Here is a 23469-nt window from a genome sequence, read left to right on the forward strand (position 1 = left end):
TAAAGCACATAGTGTACAAATGTCTGAATAATAATAGCAATATTTTTTTTTACATTTACATAGCAATTTTTCACTACTCAAAGAGCTTCAGTGAGTGGGGAGCCACTTCAGCCACCACTAATGTGTAGCATCCACTTGGATGATGTGACGTCAGCCATTACTACGCCAGTACAATCACCACACATTAGTTATGAGGTAGTGAAGTGGGGAGTGAGAGACAGGGGATGATTGAAGGGCCAGAGCGACTAGGCTGTGTTTGACAATTTAGCCTGGACATCGAGATACACTCTACTCTTTACAAAGGATGCCCAGGGATCTTTTATGATCACAGAGAGTCAGGACCTCAGTTTTACAACTCATCTGAAGGACAGCACCATATTTACAGCACTGTGTCCCCGTCACTGCACTGGGGTATTGGGATCCAGATTCAGACCACAGAGCAGGTGTACCCTACTGGTCTCACCAGCACTTCTCCCAGCATCAACCCAAGCTTCTCCTAGATGGTCTCTCATCCAAGTACTTGGAGGCCAAAACGTGCTTAACTTTAGGTGGACAACCTCTTCTGAAGCATGTGTGGTGTGGCTGCTGGCCAGCATAGAGCTTTCCAAGGTGGCACAGATGATTTCCTTCAGACCACATCAAGACTGGCTATCAGAAGTGGACTGTCACAGATCCACTCCTGCTGGCTGCGCCATTTTTGTTTCCTTTAGGGGCAATATAGCTCCCTAATTGGAATAAGTTCTTTTATAATTGCGGCGTTTTAAGTAACCGAAAAATATAGAGATATGACATTAAAAGGCGATATCCCTCCCATAGTGATACAGTGGTAAAAATCACATAAGAGCAAATAACTTAACTTTCTTTACTGACGATTTACGTGGCATTACAGACGGAGGAAGCTATAACATGACAATACCAAGGTGGGATCTTGATCTATACAGTCTGGCATTTTTCGTCGCTGCGCTGAAAGGATTTTCAGGACAGATGACATAATCTTCCGTCCATCTGCTTCGAAGTGTTTGGCTGCTGTCCATATCTTTATATACTGTCTTCTCCACGTGTAGGCCCTTACTTAGTTTCCAAACAAGGAAAGGAAAAGATTAAATTTCCTTTCTAACATACAGGAATAGTACAATGCCTATATTCACAGTTGTCCCCTTCATTCTCCAAATGCTAGACTAGTAGTTTCTAAATGCTGACAGCCCCTGTGTACTAACTTTGGCCTGGCCTGTACATGTGAGTGGATTTATAAAATAATTTTTGTACAGAGCACAGTGACATTAAACTTACATTCTTGTTACATGGACATTCTGCTCTGATCTTCTTATGTGACTGATTTATGTTTGATATACTGTAGTATGTGCTCTCTTGATGTATGCATCCATATAATAATAATATAAAAATAACAACTCAGCTCTTAATTGAGAAAGAACTGTGAGTAAGGCTGGAGGTCGGATGAATAAGTGCTTAGGAAGATAAAGCCTGGCAGCAATGGCTGTTCCCAGGATAATCTTTTCCAGGCATATGTATATAACCTGTACAATTGCCAGTTAATCGAGGCAAATGCAAAACAAATGAAAAAGTTTTGAACCTGATTCATACTTCCAGCCGTTAAACTTCTTTTCATTTTTGCACAATCACGCTGGAGTGGTGGCTGTGTGGCTAAAGGACTAGAACGTTGATGGTTCAAATCGTGACAGTGACAGAAGGATTGCTACTCCGTTGGGCCTCTTAACCTGCACTTGCTCCGGGGTCGCCGTTCAAATAGCTGACCCTGCACTCTGCCCCTAAAACTCTAAGTAAGCTGGGTTATGTGAAGAAGAGAATGTCCCCTCTGGGATTAATACAGTCTACCAAAATCAATAATTGGAAGGCAGAGATTTTGTATTGCATTTTATTGATCTCTTTGGCCACTTGAGAGAAGGAGAATGTATAGCTGGATGTAATTGCAGTTTCCCAACAACTGTTGGCGCTGTCTGTGTCAGCCATGTGTGAGATTAACTTAAAGGTTAACAGCTGCACTTGAGAACAAGAGAGAAGCTCAGTAGACACCGGGGGAATCTTCTCCGTGGAAGGACAGGGCAGGTTTGAGAAATCAGCGAGAGTCTAAAACAAGCCATCCTGAGGCTAACAAGGACGGGCTGATTGGCCTTCTCTTATTTATAAGCCTTCATGCCAAAAGCAACAATTCAAACCGGGAGGCTTGCAGTTGAGCAAATTTGATCCCAGGTTACCCTGCAACAACCGAGGAGCTTTTCACAAGAGCTTTAATAAAGCATTGCATTGCTGTACTGCGAGCCATTTTGTTCAATTGGAATTCTGTACACGGGCAAGCAGAGAGGTTTGGCGGCTGCCCAATCCACCCAGAAGCTCCATTATAAATGTGTGCGATCGTCATCAATAACATGCACCTGCAGCAGCAACCGACACAAGACATAATAAAAAATTAAAACATCTTCTTTCCTTTTGGGAGCCTTTGCCTTATCTGAAGCCTTCGCACAGATCAAATGTTATTGCAGCAGGCAGGTGAGCCTTGAGCCTTCAAATCGCCTGTTGAATTGGTGAAGATAAGATATAAAGTTTCTCAAACTTTTTAAAAATAGTATTTTATTATGATATTCTTGGCATAGTGGCACTGCTGTTCTTGTTGCTGTCCCCCACTTACAGTGATCTGCGTCCAATTCCTGGTTTAATGAACACTCACAATTTCGTATTGTATTCAGATTAATAGAAAAATGTTCTCGAATAACTTGATATATCTCAACAACATTGGACTGTACAACACACTTGACATCTTCAATTGCAAATGAGCACTGGTGAAGGTGCAAACCCGTCTACAATTCAAAAACTCATTTGTGTTTGAGGGCATTTCATTTACGTTCATGAGAACGTTATCTGGCAGAGCCTTATTTCGCGATAGTTTGGTAAGTGATTTTAATTTAAATGGAGATGTTTATTTAAATCATAGCTGACCAGCAGACACATGTAGAATTAATGCAGGTAAAAAACTTTATTCTGTTTTGGCACAAATTTCACTGGACGCAAAGCCCAATTTCTTTCACACATTTGCTGGTTAAGTGGACTGGCGATTCTAAATTGGCCCATGTGCGTGTTTGTGTTACGATGGACTGGCATCCAGTCCAGGGTTTGTTCCTTACCTTGCACCCTATGCTCATTGGGATAGGCTCTGGCAGACCTCCGCGACCCTGACTAAGCAGGTTAGAAAAGGACTGCCTGACTGACATTTATTACAAAGCTGCAAATTTAATTTAGTGCATCATTAGTTTGGTGGCACATATGCATGCATAGGCAATACTGCGGATGATCTGTTTTCCCATAAGGAGCAGCTCTGTAAAAGGCGAACACGTACACGTTGAAATATCCTCTCATTTGACACAGTAAATTATTCGGTAATCGAAGCCACAAGATGAAAGACTTGGAAAATTCACCAGTGCTTTTCAAAAAATTGCAAAGCATGTTCTATTTGAAATACTAATAGAAAAGTAAAACTTTCCAAGCAAATTTCCTTGAAGAATTGGTGTGTTGAACTTCAGCCAGAACTGTCCACTGGGAACCGAGGTGTTTCATGAAGTTAGCGAGTCAGACATCCCAACAACGGTAATGAACACTTTACACATAACCTGAAAACACAAGTCCAAATGTGATTGAAGATGCTTGTTTACTTTTATTTGCTACCATCATTTGTGTTATTATGAACTGAGCTTTCCTCAAATGCTTGGTCGACATTTACATTCTCTTCCCTTCTTCTTCATGGAGCAGCTCTCTAGAAGGAGTCCCTCTGAGCTCAGCTGTGTTCTCTCTTATAGGTTGCAGTGGGGCCCTAGCCAAGCAGTGTGTGCTGACTTACCCAGAAGCCATGGTGACGATCTTTGATCTCCCGAGGGTTGTGGAAATGTCAAAGAAGCACTTCGTTTCAGTAGAGGAAAACAGAATTTCATTCCAGGAAGGTATATCTCACAAACAATCCTTATGTTGTAATGATTTCATGAAAAGTTACTTCTCTTAGAAAAATAATAATAATGTCTTTCTGGTACAAATGTTTTGTTTTTTTTGCTTTCATCAGAGACTTTCAACATTGACTGCTTTATGTGTCAGTTAACTGAAGCGTAACTCCCTCACTATTTCACCTCGTCTCAAAGCAACATTTTTATTAAGTGACAAGAATTGGCACTTAATGTTTTAATGGACTAGAAAACCTGAGAGTATACTCACATACTGTACATGCATTTTATTTATTTTCTGCTGGACTACCTTTTGGTTATTTGTTGAACCTCAAATGACCACAAACTGGATTTTTGAAAAGGTTATGCCATGTTACATATATATATATATATATATATATATATATACAGTGGTGTGAAAAACTATTTGCCCCCTTCCTGATTTCTTATTCTTTTGCATGTTTGTCACACAAAGTGTTTCTGATCATCAAACACATTTAACCATTAGTCAAATATAACACAAGTAAACACAAAATGCAGTTTTGAAATGATGGTTTTTATTATTTAGGGAGAAAAAATCCAAACCTACATGGCCCTGTGTGAAAAAGTAATTGCCCCCTGAACCTAATAACTGGTTGGGTCACCCTTAGCAGCAATAACTGCAATCAAGCGTTTGCGATAACTTGCAATGAGTCTCTTACAGCGCACTCATCTTTGCAGAATTGTTGTAATTCAGCTTTATTTGAGGGTTTTCTAGCATGAACCGCCTTTTTAAGGTCATGCCATAGCATCTCAAATGGATTCAGGTCAGGACTTTGACTAGGCCACTCCAAAGTCTTCATTTTGTTTTTCTTCAGCCATTCAGAGGTGGATTTGCTGGTGTGTTTTGGGTCATTGTCCTGTTGCAGCACCCAAGATCGCTTCAGCTTGAGTTGACGAACAGATGGCCAGACATTCTCCTTCAGGATTTTTTGGTAGACAGTAGAATTCATGGTTCCATCTATCACAGCAAGCCTTCCAGGTCCTGAAGCAGCAAAACAACCCCAGACCATCACACTACCACCACCATATTTTACTGTTGGTATGTTGTTCTTTTCTGAAATGCTGTGTTCCTTTTACGCCAGATGTAACGGGACATTTGCCTTCCAAAAAGTTCAACTTTTGTCTCATCAGTCCACAAGGTATTTTCCCAAAAGTCTTGGTAATCATTGAGATGTTTCTTAGCAAAATTGAGACGAGCCCTAATGTTCTTTTGTTTAACAGTGGTTTGCGTCTTGGAAATCTGCCATGCAGGCCGTTTTGCCCAGTCTCTTTCTTATGGTGGAGTCATGAACACTGACCTTAATTGAGGCAAGTGAGGCCTGCAGTACTTTAGACGTTGTTCTGGGGTCTTTTGTGACCTCTCGGATGAGTCGTCTCTGCGCTCTTGGGGTAATTTTGGTCGGCCGGCCACTCCTGAGAAGGTTCACCACTGTTCCATGTTTTTGCCATTTGTGGATAATGGCTCTCACTGTGGTTCGCTGAAGTCCCAAAGCTTTAGAAATGGCTTTATAACCTTTATCAGGCTGATAGATCTCAAGTACTTCTGTTCTCATTTGTTCCTGAATTTCTTTGGATCTTGGCATGATGTCTAGCTTTTGAGGTGCTTTTGGTCTACTTCTCTGTGTCAGGCAGCTCCTATTTAAGTGATTTCTTGATTGAAACAGGTGTGGCAGTAATCAGGCCTGGGGGTGGCTACGGAAATTGAACTCAGGTGTGATACACCACAGTTAGGTTATTTTTGAACAAGGGGGCAATTACTTTTTCACACAGGGCCATGTAGGTTTGGATTCTCCCTAAATAATAAAAACCATCATTTAAAAACTGCATTTTGTCAGAAACATTTTGTGTGACAAACATGCAAAAGAATAAGAAATCAGGAAGGGGGCAAATAGTTTTTCACACCACTGTATATATATATATATATATGTACAATATACAAAGAGTACACGACATGTGTTTGACCCATATTGGGTCTCATCAGTTGTACACAGCTTTGCTTCTCCTTACGGGGATCAAACCTCGGATGTCACAACCTGCACCATGGCAGCTGATTCACTTATTTGGCAGGGTGAAGATTGGAGTACAGTATTACATTCTTAGTTCTGAATTGCAATCTGATTATTTAGGTGGTTATCTACCAGGTAACGCTTGTGATTGGTCAGCCAGTTGGCAAACATCTACCACGTCCTCTCATTTATATATATTCAGAGTCACCAGTTAATCATATCTTATGAAGACTCAAGAAGAACACATAAATTCCACACAGACAGTGACCTGGCTTGGAACTGAACCCAGTCTCCTGGAACTGGCAATATTCCAGATCAGAAATTGTGGTGTAAATGTGCCGGTCATTGTCATCTTGATTGCCTTCATATTTCAGGCGATTCCATTTTGCCTCTGTGCTTCATGGAACTTCATTGTGATTGAAGTCATTTTGTGAAGAATAAATCTTTTATTTCATAAAGAAATCAGAGCTTGCCCTTATTACTAGCTGGGGTTTAATGGTGATATCCCCCATTGATGGACATTATTGGAAGTGTTTTGGAACTATAATTTCACGACAGTTCACAAAATTTTGCGATACAAAGAAGTAACTCAAGACAGTTCCTTGTTTTCCTCCTAGGTGACTTCTTCAGAGATCCCCTTCCAGTAGCTGACCTTTACATTCTGGCACGTATTTTGCATGACTGGACTGATGAAAAATGTGTGGAACTCCTCATTAAGGTGAACAAAGCATGTCAACCAGGTAAATGCCTTTTCTGCACCATGTATGTTGTTACAGAGTTGGGAATGAGGAAAATGATAAGATATATAAAATCAACTGTGCTATGGGCAAGGGCACTGCCAGGGTTTAAGAGAGAAACCCACACAGGCATGAATAGAGTAACCAAACATACCAGTGTGAGAAAGCAGTGCAGAGTGGGTATGAGGCACTGGACTATAAACCACAAGGCCGCTGTGTCAGTCGTCATCTCGGTGTAACTCAAAGAGACTCCAAAAGAACAAATGTCGGAAAATAATGGGGATGCATCATAATAATTCCATTGAAATTGTGAAATGTGCTGACAAAATGTCCATTGAGGAGCTTATTACTTATGACAAATATATCTTCTGCTTGTAATAATGTAGAACTCCATGCCTGGTGAGTTGATTTCCACAGACTTCTTCCTGCCTATCCTTCTATGGAAATCTATGGCCGGGCTATGTCCATGGTGGAGTCGTTTAAGTTTATGAGGGCCACCATTACCAGCACTCTGAAATTGGGCAAGAACATCATCCCCATTTCTGGGCAACCGCAGCAGAGACAGCTCTGCCTACAACAGGCTAGGACATTTAACATTTCTCAGTGTGTCATAATAAAGCTTTAGTCAGACATCACTGAGAGTGTTCTGACCAATGAAGTTTTATTCAGCCATCATCAGGAGTCTTATCAAGACCAGGTTACTGTAGGTGATTCAATCTACTGAGAAGATCATTGGCTGTCAGCTTCAATCAATGAGTTCATCATCTAGATTAACAATAGAGATTGCTGCAGACTATAATTACCTGGTAACCATTTATTCATCAGTTTGCCATCCCAGAGGCAGTATGTCTCCATTGCCTATTGGACTCGGGCACCTTCATAGTTTCTTTTCTGTAGTAATTCAGCTGCTTAACAAACATATTCAGTTGTAGGCCTTTCTCCACTGAAGTGGTTACTGGTACTTCTTGTAAACTGGCACTGCACTGGGAGCTTGATCGCATTGTACATCTGTGTTTTTGCATCATCATCATGTTGAATCTTTTTAGCTTTGTCGTTTTGTTTGATGTTGTTATCATAACACATCATTATTGCTAGCTTTTGTTGTTGTCTGGTGTTTATATCGCTCAGGATTTTATGTCATGGCACTAATACCAAGAACAATTCCTGTATGGTTAAAATACTGGCAATAACGTGTTCTGAATGTGAATCTAGTAAGTCATCCTGGGTAAAGGTGTCAGGCAACTTTCTAACAGGCCTCCCTTCCTGGCAAGGAGTTCAGATGCCAGATCTTTATTGCTTTCTCCATTTTGACCTTGTACCATGGCAAGGAACCAGCTTCCTTCCCAGTTGGGATGCCAGCCCATCCAGCATGGCACTCACAATATGTATAGTTGTTTCAGAAAGTAATCAGATCTCTTCACTTTCTGCACACTGTGAGGGGTCGTGTTATCCGCAGTGCCATTCTGAAGCACCACCTATAGAGTATGGATGTAGAAATGTCAGAGAGGTTTATAAGGTCGTTCTGGTCTCATGTGTAGATTATCGTGTGATTCTCACTTAATTAGCATGCAATATGTCTCTACACTCCAGCACCGGACTAGTACGTGTGTCTACCTTAACTTGAAACATTTGTCTTCTGAGTGTGGCACTAGAATCAAACTACCAAAAGGACTGTTCTGAAGATATCAATATACATGTATTAGATTGAAATCCTATTTTTTATTAGTACAATGTGCACCGCGATGTTGTTATTATGTGGCATGCCTTATGAAGAACCTTTCAGAAAATGACACAATTTCCTATTTTATTTAGGAGTTTTCAAGATCACTAGTTTCTGAAATGTATCTTCATAATTTAATTTCTTTCTGTTTCCACTAGCCGGTTAATACGTCATGTTTTATGAGCGTGCATTCTTGGCAGTTCTAATGAAGCCAGAATATTTGGGCATGACTGTTAGAATCTAAACATATTATATGAGAAATAACATTGGCACTCAAGAGACTCCTACAAAGAGCCTAATCTGATGTGCGCTCAGATTTTTCATTTTTTAATCCCTTATGTAGGAGCTGAAATATTCTTTCTGTCTTCATAATTTATATTAATGGTCTCGTGTTTAAGTGTGAGCCATTTATTATTGCTCATGAATTTATCTTCACATATGACTTCTGTGGCCATAAACTACAGCTTGTGACATGCAGTTCAGTGCATTCGAAGTTAAATGGATTGCTTTTTTTATTAACTATTTTTTTGCTAAAAAAGATGCTAAGAAAAATTATTAACACTTTAGACTTGGGACCGCCTAGGAGTATATACAGTACTTGTCACTTAAAGTGACGAGACTTTAACAAAAGCTTTTGGTCTTATCATCGTGGTAAATCAAATAACAACAAAAACATTTATTTATATAGCACATTTTCATTCAAATGATTTAGTGCAAAGTGCTTTACAAGATGAAGAAAGAATATATCTCTATATATAATCTTCATTTGGATCTTGATCTTTGTTTGTCCACGAATGAATTAGAAGGCTTGTACTACTGAAGACTGTAGTACGCCAGTCACAGCTCAAAACGCAGACATTCAAACTAAACAAATTGTTGTGCTTTAAATTAACTAAAGAGATCTTCATTTAGATCTTGATCTTTGTTTGTCCGCGAATTCCACGCATGTGTAGACCACCTTCCAGTTTAGTACGTTGTTGTTATTCACGGATGTCAACAATGTGCCGGAATAATGAAAGGGGTGGTGGACAGTGTTACACTGGTTAGCTCCTGAGGCCTGGTTAGAGAATGGGATTGCCGAAGATAAAAGGTACATGCCTACGTAACATATGAATGAAAGAAAGACCGTGGGTAAAATGAATGACAACGTAACAGCATGTTCTGGAAATTATTATTGTTACGTTGTAGCCGGCGAGTGCTGCGCGTCTCACAGTTGTACCGTGGCTTGCTTACATGTCAGTGAAGTGAACCCCATTTATGCTTTAAAGAGCTTGGATACCTATGTGTCCCCCTTTTATAACCATTGCTCCGTGTATATTGCCTTACTCTTTGGATTGCCACAAAGCAACCTGCGAGATTGGAGAAAGGTTGAGAAGACATCGTGAGAGGAAACGACAGCGTCGTGAAAACGAGATGGACTGTGAACGGACAGAAACAGAAATGCTCCCACACCACCACATAATTACGATTCAGACAGTGATTCCGAGTAAGCCGTTCCTATCGAATCAATGTCCAAGGGTTTTCTTTTTTAATTTTGTTTCCCTTATAAAAAATCATAATGCTGTGCGATGAAGGGCCCAGTTCACGACTGGCAGCCGCGTTTAAACAGGGAGCCCTTCACAGACAACTTTAACACGCGCAACGTAGTTGGGCACATGGCTAGTATATATAAAAGTAAGATTAGGAAATACTAAGTTACAAAGAATAAAGTAATGTCTGATGGCCAGGAGGACAGAAAAAGAAAAAAAAACAAAATCTGCAGGAGATCCAAGGCCATGAGACCACCTGGCCAGCCAGCCACTGTGGATTCTAACGTAAATGATCACAATCAGTCCTCATGGTTTACAGGTTTCACATGAAAGAATTAGATGATGATGGTCATGTGGACCTCTGGCCTTCAATAAATCAATGTAGGGACTGCACAGTGCTTTGATCTGGTGGTGGTGGCACATTATGAAAGTCATGTGTGTTTAGCAGGTCTTTTAAAATGTTCCATCGTATTCGCCTGGTGAATTTCTATCGGTAAGTTATTCCAGATTTTAGGCGCATAACAGCAGAAGTCCGCCTCACCACTACTTTTAAGTTTAGCTCTTGGAATAATAAGCAGACACTCATTTGAAGATCGAAGGTTATAATTTGAAGTATATTGTGAGAGGCATTCTGACATATAGGATGGATCAGATTATTGAAGGCTTTGTAAACCATAGGCAGTATTTTAAAGTCAATTCTGAATGACACAGGTAACCAGTGTAGTGACATCAAAACTGGAGAAATGTGTTCAGATTTTCTTTTTCTAGTCAAGATTCTAGCAGCTGCATTCTGCACTAGTTGAAACCAATTGATTTCCTTTTTGGGTCGTCCTGAGAGGAGTGCGTTACAGTAATCTAGTCTACTAAACACAAAAGCATCAACTAATTTTTCAGCATCTTGCAAAGTTACAAGGGATCTAACTTTTTCTATATTTTTTAAATGAAAAAATTATGTCTTGGTAATCTGATTAATATGTGACTTACCTCTGTCTTTACTTTTAAGTCTAATGGATCTAGTTTATTTCTAATACCCTCATTATATCCATTTTTGCCAATCACTAAGAGTCCTTATTTAATTTGAGAAAATTACTACTCATCCATTCAGAAACACAAGTAAGACATTGTGTCAGTGAATCAAGAGAGTCGGGGTCGTCAGGTGCTATAAATAAATACAGTTGTGTGTCATTAGCATAGCTGTGATAGCTCACATTATGCCTTGAGATAATCTGATTTAACGGAAGCATGGAGATCGAAAAGAGCAGCGGCCCTAGGATTGAGCCTTGTGGAACACCATATACAGTAGAATACCAGGTGTAGTGAAGGTGAGGTGAAGTATAATTACCATAACTAACAAAGAATTGTCTGCTAGTAAGACTCAGATCAATTTAAGACACTGCCTACCCATTGACTAAGGTGATTTTTAAGAATATTGTGATCGATTGTGTCAAATGCGGCACTCAGATCTAAGAGGATGAGAACAGATAAACGGCTTCTGTCTACATTTACTCGCAAGTCTTTTACTACTTTAACGAGTGCAGTTTCTGTACTGTGATATGCTATAAAACCTAACTGAAACTTATCAAGAGCAGCATGTTTATTCAAGAGATTATTTATTTGCATAATGACTGCCTTTCTAGGATTTTAATTAAGAAAGGCAGGTTAGGAATAGGTCTTAAACTGTCAAAAACAGAGGAGTCAAGATTATATTTCTTGAGCAGGGGTTTACCTACAGCAGTCTTAAGACAGTCTGGGAAGACCCCCGTATCTAATGACGTGCTTACAATGTCAAGAATACTATTAATTAGCACGCTGGATACTTCTTTAAAAAAACTTGGATTCACTAAGCCGTAAGTAAGACACCTATGGCGCATGCAGGAAGGAGCCACGCCCACAAACTCCAAGACCATTGGATACGACGACAACTCGCAGAGCCACGCCCACCAACTCGGACGCGATGACACAGAAAAAACGGCGTCATTTATATTCGTCTGTCGTAGAGGCCACATGCACCTCCGAGCCACGTTGACTTTTCATAGAGGCATGTTTCTCGCTGAGGTGAATCGCCACATGCAGCGTGTAAAACGTTTTGTGAGGGGTATCCCATGGGATCCTTAAAACAATCCTTTACAACTGAGGTTAAAACACAATGAAGTAAGCAGTCTTTAAAAAACGAGTTTTCGGTTACGACACACGACCGCGTGCACCATAGCAAACTGTTTTACACGCTACATACAGCAATTCGCATCCACGACAAACATGCGTCTTCTTCACTCAAAGACAATTATATGTTGCTCTCTCCAGAGTTCCATCTTTTCATTCACTTTCTGTTGTATCCTCAAACCCTCCCTTTTTAGACAACCGTGTCTTTCCAGAAGTGTTTAGCATTCAATACATAATTATGCATGAGATTGAGCGTGTGTCTAGGCGTGGGTAAGCCGTTGAACCCCATTCGGGCTGCAAACCATAGAATTCCTACTAAGTGCGACTCATACGCTCCCACTGCTTACGTCCCTACCCTTTGTACACACCCCCCTCCCACCTCGCTACTACCGTGGTCGGGTGTCTTGGTGGATGTATATAGAAAAGCAGCCAAAACCGCACAGAGCAATGAAAAGTCTACGTGAGTCACAGGTACATCTGGACTGTGTAAAGACGACGACTCAAGTGACGAGTTTGAGGTGGTCACATGAGCATGCAGTGCATACTGAGCAAGAAATCAGCAGACTAGCATGACGGAGCGAGCGAGTGGATGTCCTTCTCCTCTCCTCCCGTTCCACCCTCCGCGCCTGAGCGCCATCCACCCCCATCCCTCCGTCTGGCAGGAGAGGGCGGGATGGCGGTCTGCCAGTTTTCAGTCACGGACGATTGTGTGTTGGTTTCTTTCCGTGCATTGTTACAATGTTGCTTTTCTTGCTGCTTTATTACATTACCGATTTTTCAAATGTTAATTTTCTCCCTGTGCTTAAAAATCATTAAAAAACCGGCCTGAATATGTGGCAAATAGTACGCCGCAGGTTTGGTAAGTTTTATATAAATCAGGAAAATCTATCCTGGTGAAAGAGTTTTATTTGGTAAAAATGGAATACCGGGGTTTAAGAGGATCAGTATTGGGGGATGTACTATATTATTTCTAATATCATTAATTTTGTGTTTAAAAAATATAGCAAAAGCTTCACAAGTTTCACTGGACATTTTATGGAGACATTCCATTGAGTGACCTAGATTTAGCAAACGATCAGTTGTAGAGAAATGCGTGCATCCTGACTTAGTGTCCAAGAAGTCCACCGCTGTTCTACCACTCGCTGCAGGAGATGACATTGTCTAACTGTGTGGAGTGAGAAAGTAGTGTCATGGCGGGTTCTTCCTTTGGCAAGGGCTACCCAGGTGTATATATATATATATATATATATATACTGTGGTGGACTGGCGCACTGTCCAGGGTTTGTTTCCTGCCTTGCACCCTGTGTTGGCTGGGATTGGCTCCAGCAGACCCCTGTGACCCTGTGGTTAGGATATAGCGGGTTGGATATATATATATATATATATATATATATATATATATATAGTGGAAGCTGGCCTGGACACAGACAGGCGGACACGTTCATGTCACCCACAACACGTTTATTTACAATAGTATTTACAAAAGTGCACCACAAAACCCCCAAAAGTCCCCAAAGTCCTGGCCACAACAATACCTCCTTCACTTCAGGCCTCCCCCTTGCCTCCTCCAGTAGGCTCAGTCCACTCCGCTCCCGACTCTCGCCCTGAATGAAGGGAAGCGGCCCCTTTTTTTATCACCTGGATGTGCTCCAGATGGGTTCTGGCAATCACCCGCCGACACCCCCCTGTGTGGCAGAAGTGCCGGCTGCATCCCCTGAAGGACTCCGGGTGTCCCTGCTCTTCTTCCCCCCAGCACTTCCTGGTGTGGCGGAAGTGCTGAGGTCCAGGGCTTCCAAGGCACGGGAACGCCCCCTGGCGTCGACCATGGGCACCTACAGGGTGGAGCTTCAAAGCTCTGTGCCCGTGGCCCCCAAATCAACCAGGAAGGTGGCCCCCACGTGATCCAGGGCACACGTAGACCCTCCTCCACTCCCTCAAGGTGCCCCGGCCGGGTCGTTGCCCCTGGCATCCTTGACTATATATATATATATACATACAGTCATATGAAAAAGTTTGGAAACTCCTCTTAAATCTTTGGATTTTTCTTTATCATTGGCTGAGCTTTCAAAGTAGCAACTTCCATTTAATGTATGACATGCCTTATGGAAACAGTAGTTTTATTTAAGTTTATTGGATTAACAAAATTAGACAAGTGCATAAATTTGGGCACCCCAACAGAGATATGACATCAATACTTAGTTGAGCCTCCTCTTGCAAATATAACAGCCTCTAGACACCTCCTGCAGCCTTTGATGAGTGTCTGGATTCTGGATGGAGGTATTTCTGACCATTCTTCCATACAAAATCTATCCAGTTCAGTTAAATTTGATGGCTGCCAAGCATGGACAGCCTGCTTCAAATCATCCCATAGATTTTCGATGATATTCAAGTCAGGGGACTGTGACGGCCATTCCAGAACATTGTACTTCTCTCTCTGCATGAATGCCTTTGTAGATTTCGAACTGTGTTTTGGGTCATCGTCTTTTTGGAATATTCAACTCCTGCGTAACTTCAACTTTGTGACTGATGCTTGAACATTATCCTGAAGAATTTGTTGGGTTGAATTCATCTGACCCTCAACTTCTGAATGAAAATAAGAATTTTATCCACAGATCGGGTAAAGCTCAGAGAAAAAGGCTGACCTTTTATTGTGGTCTGCTGATTAAGTCAGAGTCACGACCCCGGGGACTACGCCCCTATAAACACGGGCTGTGACCCCGACAATATGGCTTCTACAGCTACAAAACATCTTTATTCAACCTAAACCATGCCCTAAGCAAACAAAATCAAAGTTCAAAAACAAACACGAAGGTTGGAAATGGAAATGAAGCAAGAGCCAATACAAATACAACACTAGGACTGACTTGGTAAAAAAGCCAACTACCACTAAATTTGTAATGGGTGATGCTAAATAGTAGTAATATCATTAACAGTAAGAACAACAACAGGAAAGTGACAAACTGCGAACCAAATGGCAGAGTAAATAAGAAAAATTAAACAGTAAACAACTCCCTAAAAATCAAAAACTAATATGAAATAAAATTTTTATGTACAAAATTAGCAAACCAGACCATAACACATGCATAAAAGTGGATTAATAGTTCAAATGTTTCACTTCCATCACATTCGGAGGTGGTTATAAATGCATAGCGACTATACTTAATTAAAGTTTAAATGCAGATCTTTTTCTATCCATATACCTGTACAACAACCATGCCTCAAGAGGAGTTCTGGTATGGTATGAGGAAGTCGGGAGTGGCAGAGAAATATGTAAGAGTTGTACAGGATATGTACGAGGGAAGTGTAAGAGTGGTGAGGTCTGCGGTAGGAGGTGGGATTACATCAGGGATCGGCTCTAAACCCTTTCTTATTTGCAATGGTGATGGACAGGTTGACAGACAAGATTAGAGAGGAGTCTCCATGGACTATGATGTTTGCTGATGATTGTGATCTGTGGTGAGAGTAGAGAGCAGGTTGAGAAGTAGGAACAAGACAGAATACATGTGTGTAAAAGAGAGTGAGGTCAGAGAAATGGTGAGGATGCAGGGAGTAGAGTTAGCGAAAGTGGATGAGTTTAAATACTTGGGATCAACAGTACAGAGTAACGGGGATTGTGGAAGAGAGGTGAAAAACAGAGTGCAGGCAGAGTGGAATGGGTGGAGAAGAGTGTCAGGAGTGATTTGTGACAGACGGATATCAGCAAGAGTGAAAGGGGGGGTCTACAGGACAATAGTGATACCAGGTAGTGGCACTGACCAGAAAGCAGGAGACAGAGTTGAAGATTTGCACTTGGTGTGACGAGGATGGCCAGGATTAGAAATGAGGACAATAGAGGGTCAGCTCAAGTTGGACGGTTGGGAGACAAAGTCAGAGAGGTGAGATTGTGTTGGTTTGGACATGTACAGAGGAGAGATGCTGATTAAATTGGGAGAAGGATGCTAAGGATAAAGCTGCCAGGGAAGAGAAAAAGAGAAAGGCCTAAGAGAAGGTTTATGGATGTGGTGAGAGAGGACATGCAGGTGATGGGTGTAACAGAACAAGATGACGAGGACAGAAAGATATGGAACAAGATGATCCGCTGTGGCAACCTCTATTGGGAACGGCTGAAAGAAGAAGAAGATACAACAACCATGTGAACAGAAGAAGATCTGAGTATTGCATGGGAAAGGGGACACTGGATGTCTGTATAATCTGGCTAAATTATATATGGATACCAATCAGGTAAAGCATGTACTTTAATGGCAGACGTACAGGGGGCCAGTATGTCAGTTAGTACTATAAAAACACTTTATTTGTTCTTAATAAGAAAAAGCAGAAAGACCCTTTGGATCGGGGCTACATATAGGACATCTAATTGCCATTAAGGAGCCATACTTTGTGCTTTTTTGTGCTTTTGACCCTTAATTTTGCTACTGACTGCTGTAGCATTCTTCCCCCTTTCGTGTTGTTCTTTTCAGACACTATTATTTGGATTCTTTTCTTTCCCTTGCCTATTAGTCAGCTGAGTGGAGCAATTCCTTGCGGGTTCATATGTAAGGCTATCAGTTTAGCTTATTTTCTCATGTTAGCTTGAGGGTCTTGTAGAGATTTTGTTCAGCACATGTCGCCCCCTTTTTGTAGCCTCTCTGTTACAATTTTAAAACTTTAATGTCCCACTTTTTGTGACATCTCTTATATTTTTATTTTTATATACTTGCTGAATGTGAGAATACATAAGCACATATCATAGGCTTAAAAAACAAAAATAAAGAAATGGTTTGTTTTAATGTAAGAGACAATGTTTTTGTGGGTTTTGCAACAGAATATTCAAAGATGTCTGTTTTTAGCTCCCTCACTTGTCCACATGACGTGCGTTGGTTGGTCGCTGGCTTCTTAAGTAGCTTCAGGACTGGAAGGGTGGACATTACGGTAGGGCTTGGTGACATCATGGCTCTCCCGATTGGCTGAGGGTTTCTTAGATTGAGATGGAAGCAAAGGAATGATTGTTCTGCTGTGCCACTCTTAACTCCTTCTTCCAAAACTCTTGGATCAGACCACAGAAGCAGCAGGTTTTTCCCTCACATGTGACACATTTTATTTTATTTTACCTCTGTAATAATGTTATATGCTAAAATAAAATGCCCTGAATACAAGTGGGCTGGCACCCTGCCTGGGGTTTGTTTCCTGCCTTGCACCCTGTGCTGGCTGGGATTGGCTCCAGCAGACCCCCGTGACCCTGTAGTTAGGATGTAGCAGGTTGGATGATGGATGGATGAATACAATTGAGGAATGAGTTTTAGAAAATGAAGGTACGTCTGTTTGGGAATGAAGAGAAACTCTGTGATAGTCTGAATATAAAACATTCACTTTATTCTAAGGTCAATATTATAATCTGATTTTAATTCAATTCAATTTATGGATTTGTTACATTGTTCCAATTCTCCTCAGCCTGACTGTTGGAATAAGCCCGATATTAAATTTTAACATTGCGCTCTCGGGCATAACAATCTTTTTTTTTTTCTTTTCTGTGATTTCCATGGTTAAATTGCTCATTTCCTCCTATAATGTGCAGACAGTATTCAAATCCGTCCATTATTTCGTTTAAGTGAAGCTTCCCACTTCTCTGGTGAAAAAGTCATCTTAAGGGTATCTGGTGAATTGATGCACACAGAGCGCAATACTTTAAAATGAACTGACATGATGTGTGTCTGAACAGTTAGAAGGGAATAAGAAACGCTGAAAACTTTTAATCAGGCAGTCTACTGAGGATTTTCAGCAAGGCTTAATTTGTCAAGTTAATGGAGCATTAAAAGAATTCTACTTTTTGACATTTTTATTAAGCGCTGAAAGTCAGCTGCTGTAATCGGTGGTACATTATACTAGTACATTAAAAATCAGACGTCTCCGTCGCCCAGTAGAGTGTGCTGTTTGTCCAGGCGTAGCTCCCTTCTGTCAGGTAGGTGAGGCACAACTCACTGGTATGTGTTATGTGTGTTGGTTGGTTGATGGCTTCTTAAGTAGGTTTAGAAGGGTGGACATTAAGGTAGAGCTTGGAGAAATCCTGACTCTCCTGATTGGCTGAGAGCTTCTTAGATCAAGATGGAAGGATCGGATGGATTTAGTCTGCTGTGCCACTCTCAACTCCTTCTTCCAAAATTCCCTTTCGATTAGATTAGAGAAACAACCGTTTTTTTCTCTCACATGTGACACATTTTATTTTACTTTACCTATCTGATAATAATATATGAAAAATTAAATGGCTGTAAATACAAATGGGTAATGAGTTTAGGAAATGAGGGTGCTCTTGTTTTGGCACTTTCTGCTTTGCGGTCTGTGCTGTTCATCACCTCAATTTGTCTGCATAATTGTGGTAACACCTTGTTGGGTTGGACAAGTAAACATTACACTTCTTTGTATCTTCTGGTTTATTGTGCTTTCTTTAATAGATGTTTAATAACTCAGTAGTAAACTGGACTGCGATGGGCTGGCACCCTGCCGGGGTTTATTTCCTGCCTTGTGCCCTGTGTTGGCTGGGATTGGCTCCAGCAGACCCCGTGACCCTGTAGTTAGGATATAGCGGGTTGGATAATGGATGGATGGATGGATGGATAGTAAACTGGTTGACTTATGGAATAACTAAATGACTGATATGCATGTAGGCTGGTAAAACTACCAGATTTTGTTTTGTTCTCACTATTGAACTGCTATTCATGATGAAACATTTGAAACACTATGTTAAGTTGGGTTAACTGCAAAATTTTATGAATATCCACTCAAGTCTTTTGGAGTAATGCTTGTTTTTTTTTTTTGTGGTGTTGGCCCTCTCTTTCTAACACCCTCATGAAATTCTTACAATTCCATGAAGCCTACTATATTTTTCAATGGAAATAAAAAAAAGTTAATGAAAATAGACATGGCCATTTTAGTGATGAGAGATGTTTGTGTTGTCCCCCCATTACCACAGAGCCTCCTGCCCCCTGTTGCCTTTTTCATTATATCACGGATGTGAAATGGAAGATTCCCTGTAAGCCTAAACAATCGACTGAATTCATTGCCATCGGCTGAACCCTTTTAATGTGATAACATGGTTTTGATTTTACGCCCCCACCATTACAACCCCATTTCTCAATGTAACTTTTAAAAGACCCTAAAGTCTAGATTTTCAGCGGTATCAACAGTACTGTTACAGCAAAATTTCATGAACTTTAATGCAAATATTTTGGAATGATGTATTTTTTTTTTGTCTTCCATTACAATCACCCTTCCTAGTGAAATTTTTGAAATGCCATACGTGGTTCATCTTTATTTCGTATGCAAAATTAGATTAAGATCAACTCATCCATTTTGGAATAATGCACAGTATTTGGGTCGCCTAATTACAGCCCCCCCTTCTCCGATGAAAATTTTAAAATGCCATAGATGCAAAATTTGGTTGACCGACAAAAGCGCAATGGACATACGAGCGCCGACAAAACCGCGACGGACAAATGAGCGCCGACAAACCTGCTAACTGGTTTTCGACAAATGTGCTCCGACAAAATCGCCACGACAAAATCGCGAGAGAGGCCAAGAGAGTGGGACGCATACGTGCGCATTATGTACACATTATGTGCTAGGTTATAACTGTTGATGGCATTCCGCAAACAAATAACTCAGTCGAGGGTTGGCATAACGTGTCGTATACAAAGAGGAATTACCAGCAGTCAGGCAGCCAGCAAGTCTAAATACGCTCAACTATCAAGACGTCTTGCTGCAATTCTTCTTACATATGCAGGGCGTGATCTTAAGGACTATCTGAGTGCCATGTCTCATAATATTGACTTCTAAAATAAACATTATTATATATGCTTTAAACTAGTAATTCATATTTAATGAAACTTTCGCGATTTTGTCGGCGCGATTTTGACGCCGCATTTTAATCTGCGCTATTTTGTCGGCGCTCATATGTCTATCGCGCAAATGTCGGGTCACACCTAAATTTTAAGATGGACCGATGGCATCCTACATGCAAAATTTTGTGAAAATCGGTTCAGCCAACTTTTCATGATTGGTAAACAACGAAAGAGGATGCAATCGGAGGGATGAAAACTATTTAAACAAAATTGTAAGCTTGTTTGTTTGTTGTCTGATTTGCTAATCACAAATACTCCTGTGCTGATTTTCATGAAACTTTGCATGTATCTTGCTGTGGGTCTGACTTCAGATGGCTGTATGTCATATCAGGGTTATACTGTAATGAGAGGGTGGTAGCCCAGTAACCTGCACCCATGCAGGGACTACAATTCCCATCAGGCAGCAGGAGTGCACTACAGCTGATAGAGGACATCATTATCGGCCAAAGCACGATGTCAAAGGCCATAGGTATGTTCAAACCTTAAGTATGTTCAGTGTTCTTCTTAACTAATCTGAATTACAGTTTCATCGTCTCACTGCATTGCAGCTTTTGTCTAAGAGTGCATCATTTTGTCTCATCGGTGGTTGTGTTTAGCCATGCTGAATTTCCAAAGTTTTTCCACATTTATTTATACCAGCAACGTAAGGTACTATGGCTAGTAAATAATAAATTTAACAAATAAGGGTGGGTTTCTACCTCATGCCAAGTCATCGATGTATGATTTAGCACCGAGTTCTTCAGAAATGTTTGGTGCAGAAGAGGAAGGAAGGAGTGGCTGCTCATCCAGGTTGCATAACATCTGCATCTCAAATGGTTATCCACCCCAGTCCTCCAGGCTGGGTAGCTGGTAGCTGTCTCTGCACCCCTTTTCTCCCATAGCTTGGCGGCACGAGGTGTTGGGGTGCCGAACATAGCTCCATGTTATGTCATGCAGACATTCTCTCACTTGTTACATTTTCTTTTGTTGGATTAATGGGTGGAGTATACAGATTGTAAAGGAGGATGTTTTGTGCTGCAGTTTAATGGCTTATAACATTACTTTATCACTTTATTACATACACTGGGAGCCGATCAAACACTTTATTTCTTCTACTGGTGCTTTCATTGTTGTCTTCAGGGCCTGAAGAAGAGCTTCAGGTGAAATTGCTTGAAATACAACAGCATTGGTGAAGATGACAGTCTTGTTAGCTCATAATGCCACTCGGTCACATGCTCTACCACTGTGTACACGTCAACAATCACAGAAAAGCCCCTTTGGCATTGCACAACTTTCTCTCTGATTATGAAAAAATAAAATGAAGCAAATACAAGAGCAAAGGCAGACCAAATGTTATGTTCGCTCTCGAACCGTTTTGGTTAAATGTCTACTGCCACCCGACGTTGGTTTCGTGTGGTAGATTTAATTAGCTGAAGCTAAAAGCTTCAATGTGCTTTAGCAGACAGCCGAAGCGGAGCCTCCAGTCATGTGATCCAGATCAGACGAAATGACCTTGAATTTGTCACAGAGGCCCATCATGTGCCACTGATACAATAGCTCACTTTTAGCAGACATTTACCGTTGTGAATGACACCGCCGATGCAGGGTCCTTCAGGATCTGCTGCAGAAAAGAGAGTTAATTGGTGAGCATTGCAGGTAACTTGCCAGCAGTTTTTCTAACATTCCTCTTATTTCCTTCAACAATTAGGTGGCGGGGTGCTGCTGATTGAAGCCCTTTTGAATGAAGACAAGAGCGGTCCTCTCACCGTTCAGCTCTATTCACTCAATATGCTGGTTCAGACTGAGGGCAGAGAGAGATCCCCCACTGAGTACTCGCGTCTCCTGGAAGCAGCGGGATTCAAAGACATTCAAGTCCAAAGGACGGGAAAGCTCTACGACGCCATACTGGGAAGAAAGTGACTGTACACTTAATGGCTTTTAGTCTTGCACTCCATCTGTGAATGTATTCTGTGGCTTTTTATGGTAAAATAACTCGGCAATAATATCACAGCATTGGATGCTTCTCAAAAACTAGTCAGATTTCAGAATTCTAACTCGCCAAAAGCAGGCCTAGGCATTCTTAAATCAAAAGACAATTACAGCAAGGCTCAAGAAACTTCATATCATTAACATTAACTAAGATTTTTAGCAATGCATTCACATGGAGGTAATACTTTCAGTTAATAAAATAATTAAAGGGGCCAAGTCCATTAGTCTGTCTGTCTCAGTTTACTTTATGAAATCGTTCACTTTGGATACCATTTCCATGGTCATTTATGGATAACACTTTGAAATGCAGGTTGTCCTACCTTAACTCTTTCAAGGCAGGCGTCGACTTATAACAACATATAGTAGTGTCGTCATGCAGATGCCGGCTACCACACAAACACATTCAGCACTACAATCAGCTGGGGTCCAATCAACTGATGCTGGTACATCACTTTCATTTTCGATCTCCAGATTACTGGCATCAAAATCAGAGTGCAATAAGTCAGAGTCCGATTCAGCAATAATATGCAACATGTTGTCTATGGAGTATTTTGCTTTGCACATTTGCTTTGCTCTCTTGTTACATCTGCCTTTAGCTCCGGCGGCCGGCACCTGTGTGAAGACAGCTCTACTCTGCTGCGCATTTCTGCCAGCTGCTGAAAAAATATTCAGGCCTTAAAAAGTTTAATGATAACAGTAATAATAATAATGCATTTTATTTATATAGCACCCTTCCCATGCACAAGGCGCTTAAACGTTTAAAGAAATGACTTGCTCCTGGTTGACAGCCTGGGATGGCTTCTGAAATCACAAGCTGGAGTGTTTATAGTATTTGCTGAGAGTCAATGGATTCTTCATTTATGTGGTGCCTTTCATAGTAAGCACCAGCATTTTAATGGAAAAAAAATTTTACAGGTCAGGCGTTACGGTTCAGGCTTCAATTTGAAGAGAGATGAATGGTGAGGTTTGGACATAGGACTGCACTAAGTGGCTCAACTTTAAACCTGCAATGACTGGGATAAGGACACGGGGGCTCCAACTGTGAGATTAAATTCCCACTGTTAAGCGCTTCTAAGTAGCCAGGGCTGTTATGTTGACACAGCCATTCAACTGAGGCTAGTTGCCCAGTGGCTCCTCATTACATTCTTGAAGGATGTTTGCTTTTTGCTTTTTCCATCCATGTTTTCCTTTCTGTATTCAGGAGTGTTGTTGCTGTCTTCTTCTTCTTCTTTTGGCTGCTCCTGTTAGGATAATCTTCTTCTATATTTTTCTATTCTCTGTATCTTGTTCTGTTACACCCATCACCTGCATGTCCTCTCTCACCACATCCATAAACCTCCTCTTAGGCCTTCCTCTTTTCCTCTTCCCTGGCAGCTCTATCCTTAGCATCCTTCTCCCAATATGCCCAGCATCTCTCCTCTGCACATGTCCAAACCAACGCAATCTCACCTCTCTGACTTTGTCTCCCAAACAT

The 23469-nt window shown here is 41.1% G+C and overlaps 1 protein-coding gene across 1 annotated transcript in view; it reads left to right on the forward strand.

The window, feature by feature from the left end:
• asmt (acetylserotonin O-methyltransferase) overlaps window positions 1-22201 on the forward strand; it is a 75808-nt gene extending 53607 nt beyond the window's left edge. The window contains exons 6-8 of the mRNA XM_039743555.1: window positions 3828-3968; window positions 6628-6750; window positions 21715-22201. Coding sequence (XP_039599489.1) covers window positions 3828-3968; window positions 6628-6750; window positions 21715-21926 — 476 coding nt within the window. The 3' untranslated portion in view covers window positions 21927-22201. The remainder of the gene's footprint in view (window positions 1-3827; window positions 3969-6627; window positions 6751-21714) is intronic.
• Window positions 22202-23469: the final 1268 nt, after the last annotated feature.

The sequence above is a fragment of the Polypterus senegalus genome, chromosome 2 (assembly GCF_016835505.1).
Source record: "Polypterus senegalus isolate Bchr_013 chromosome 2, ASM1683550v1, whole genome shotgun sequence".
NCBI lineage: Eukaryota > Metazoa > Chordata > Cladistia > Polypteriformes > Polypteridae > Polypterus > Polypterus senegalus.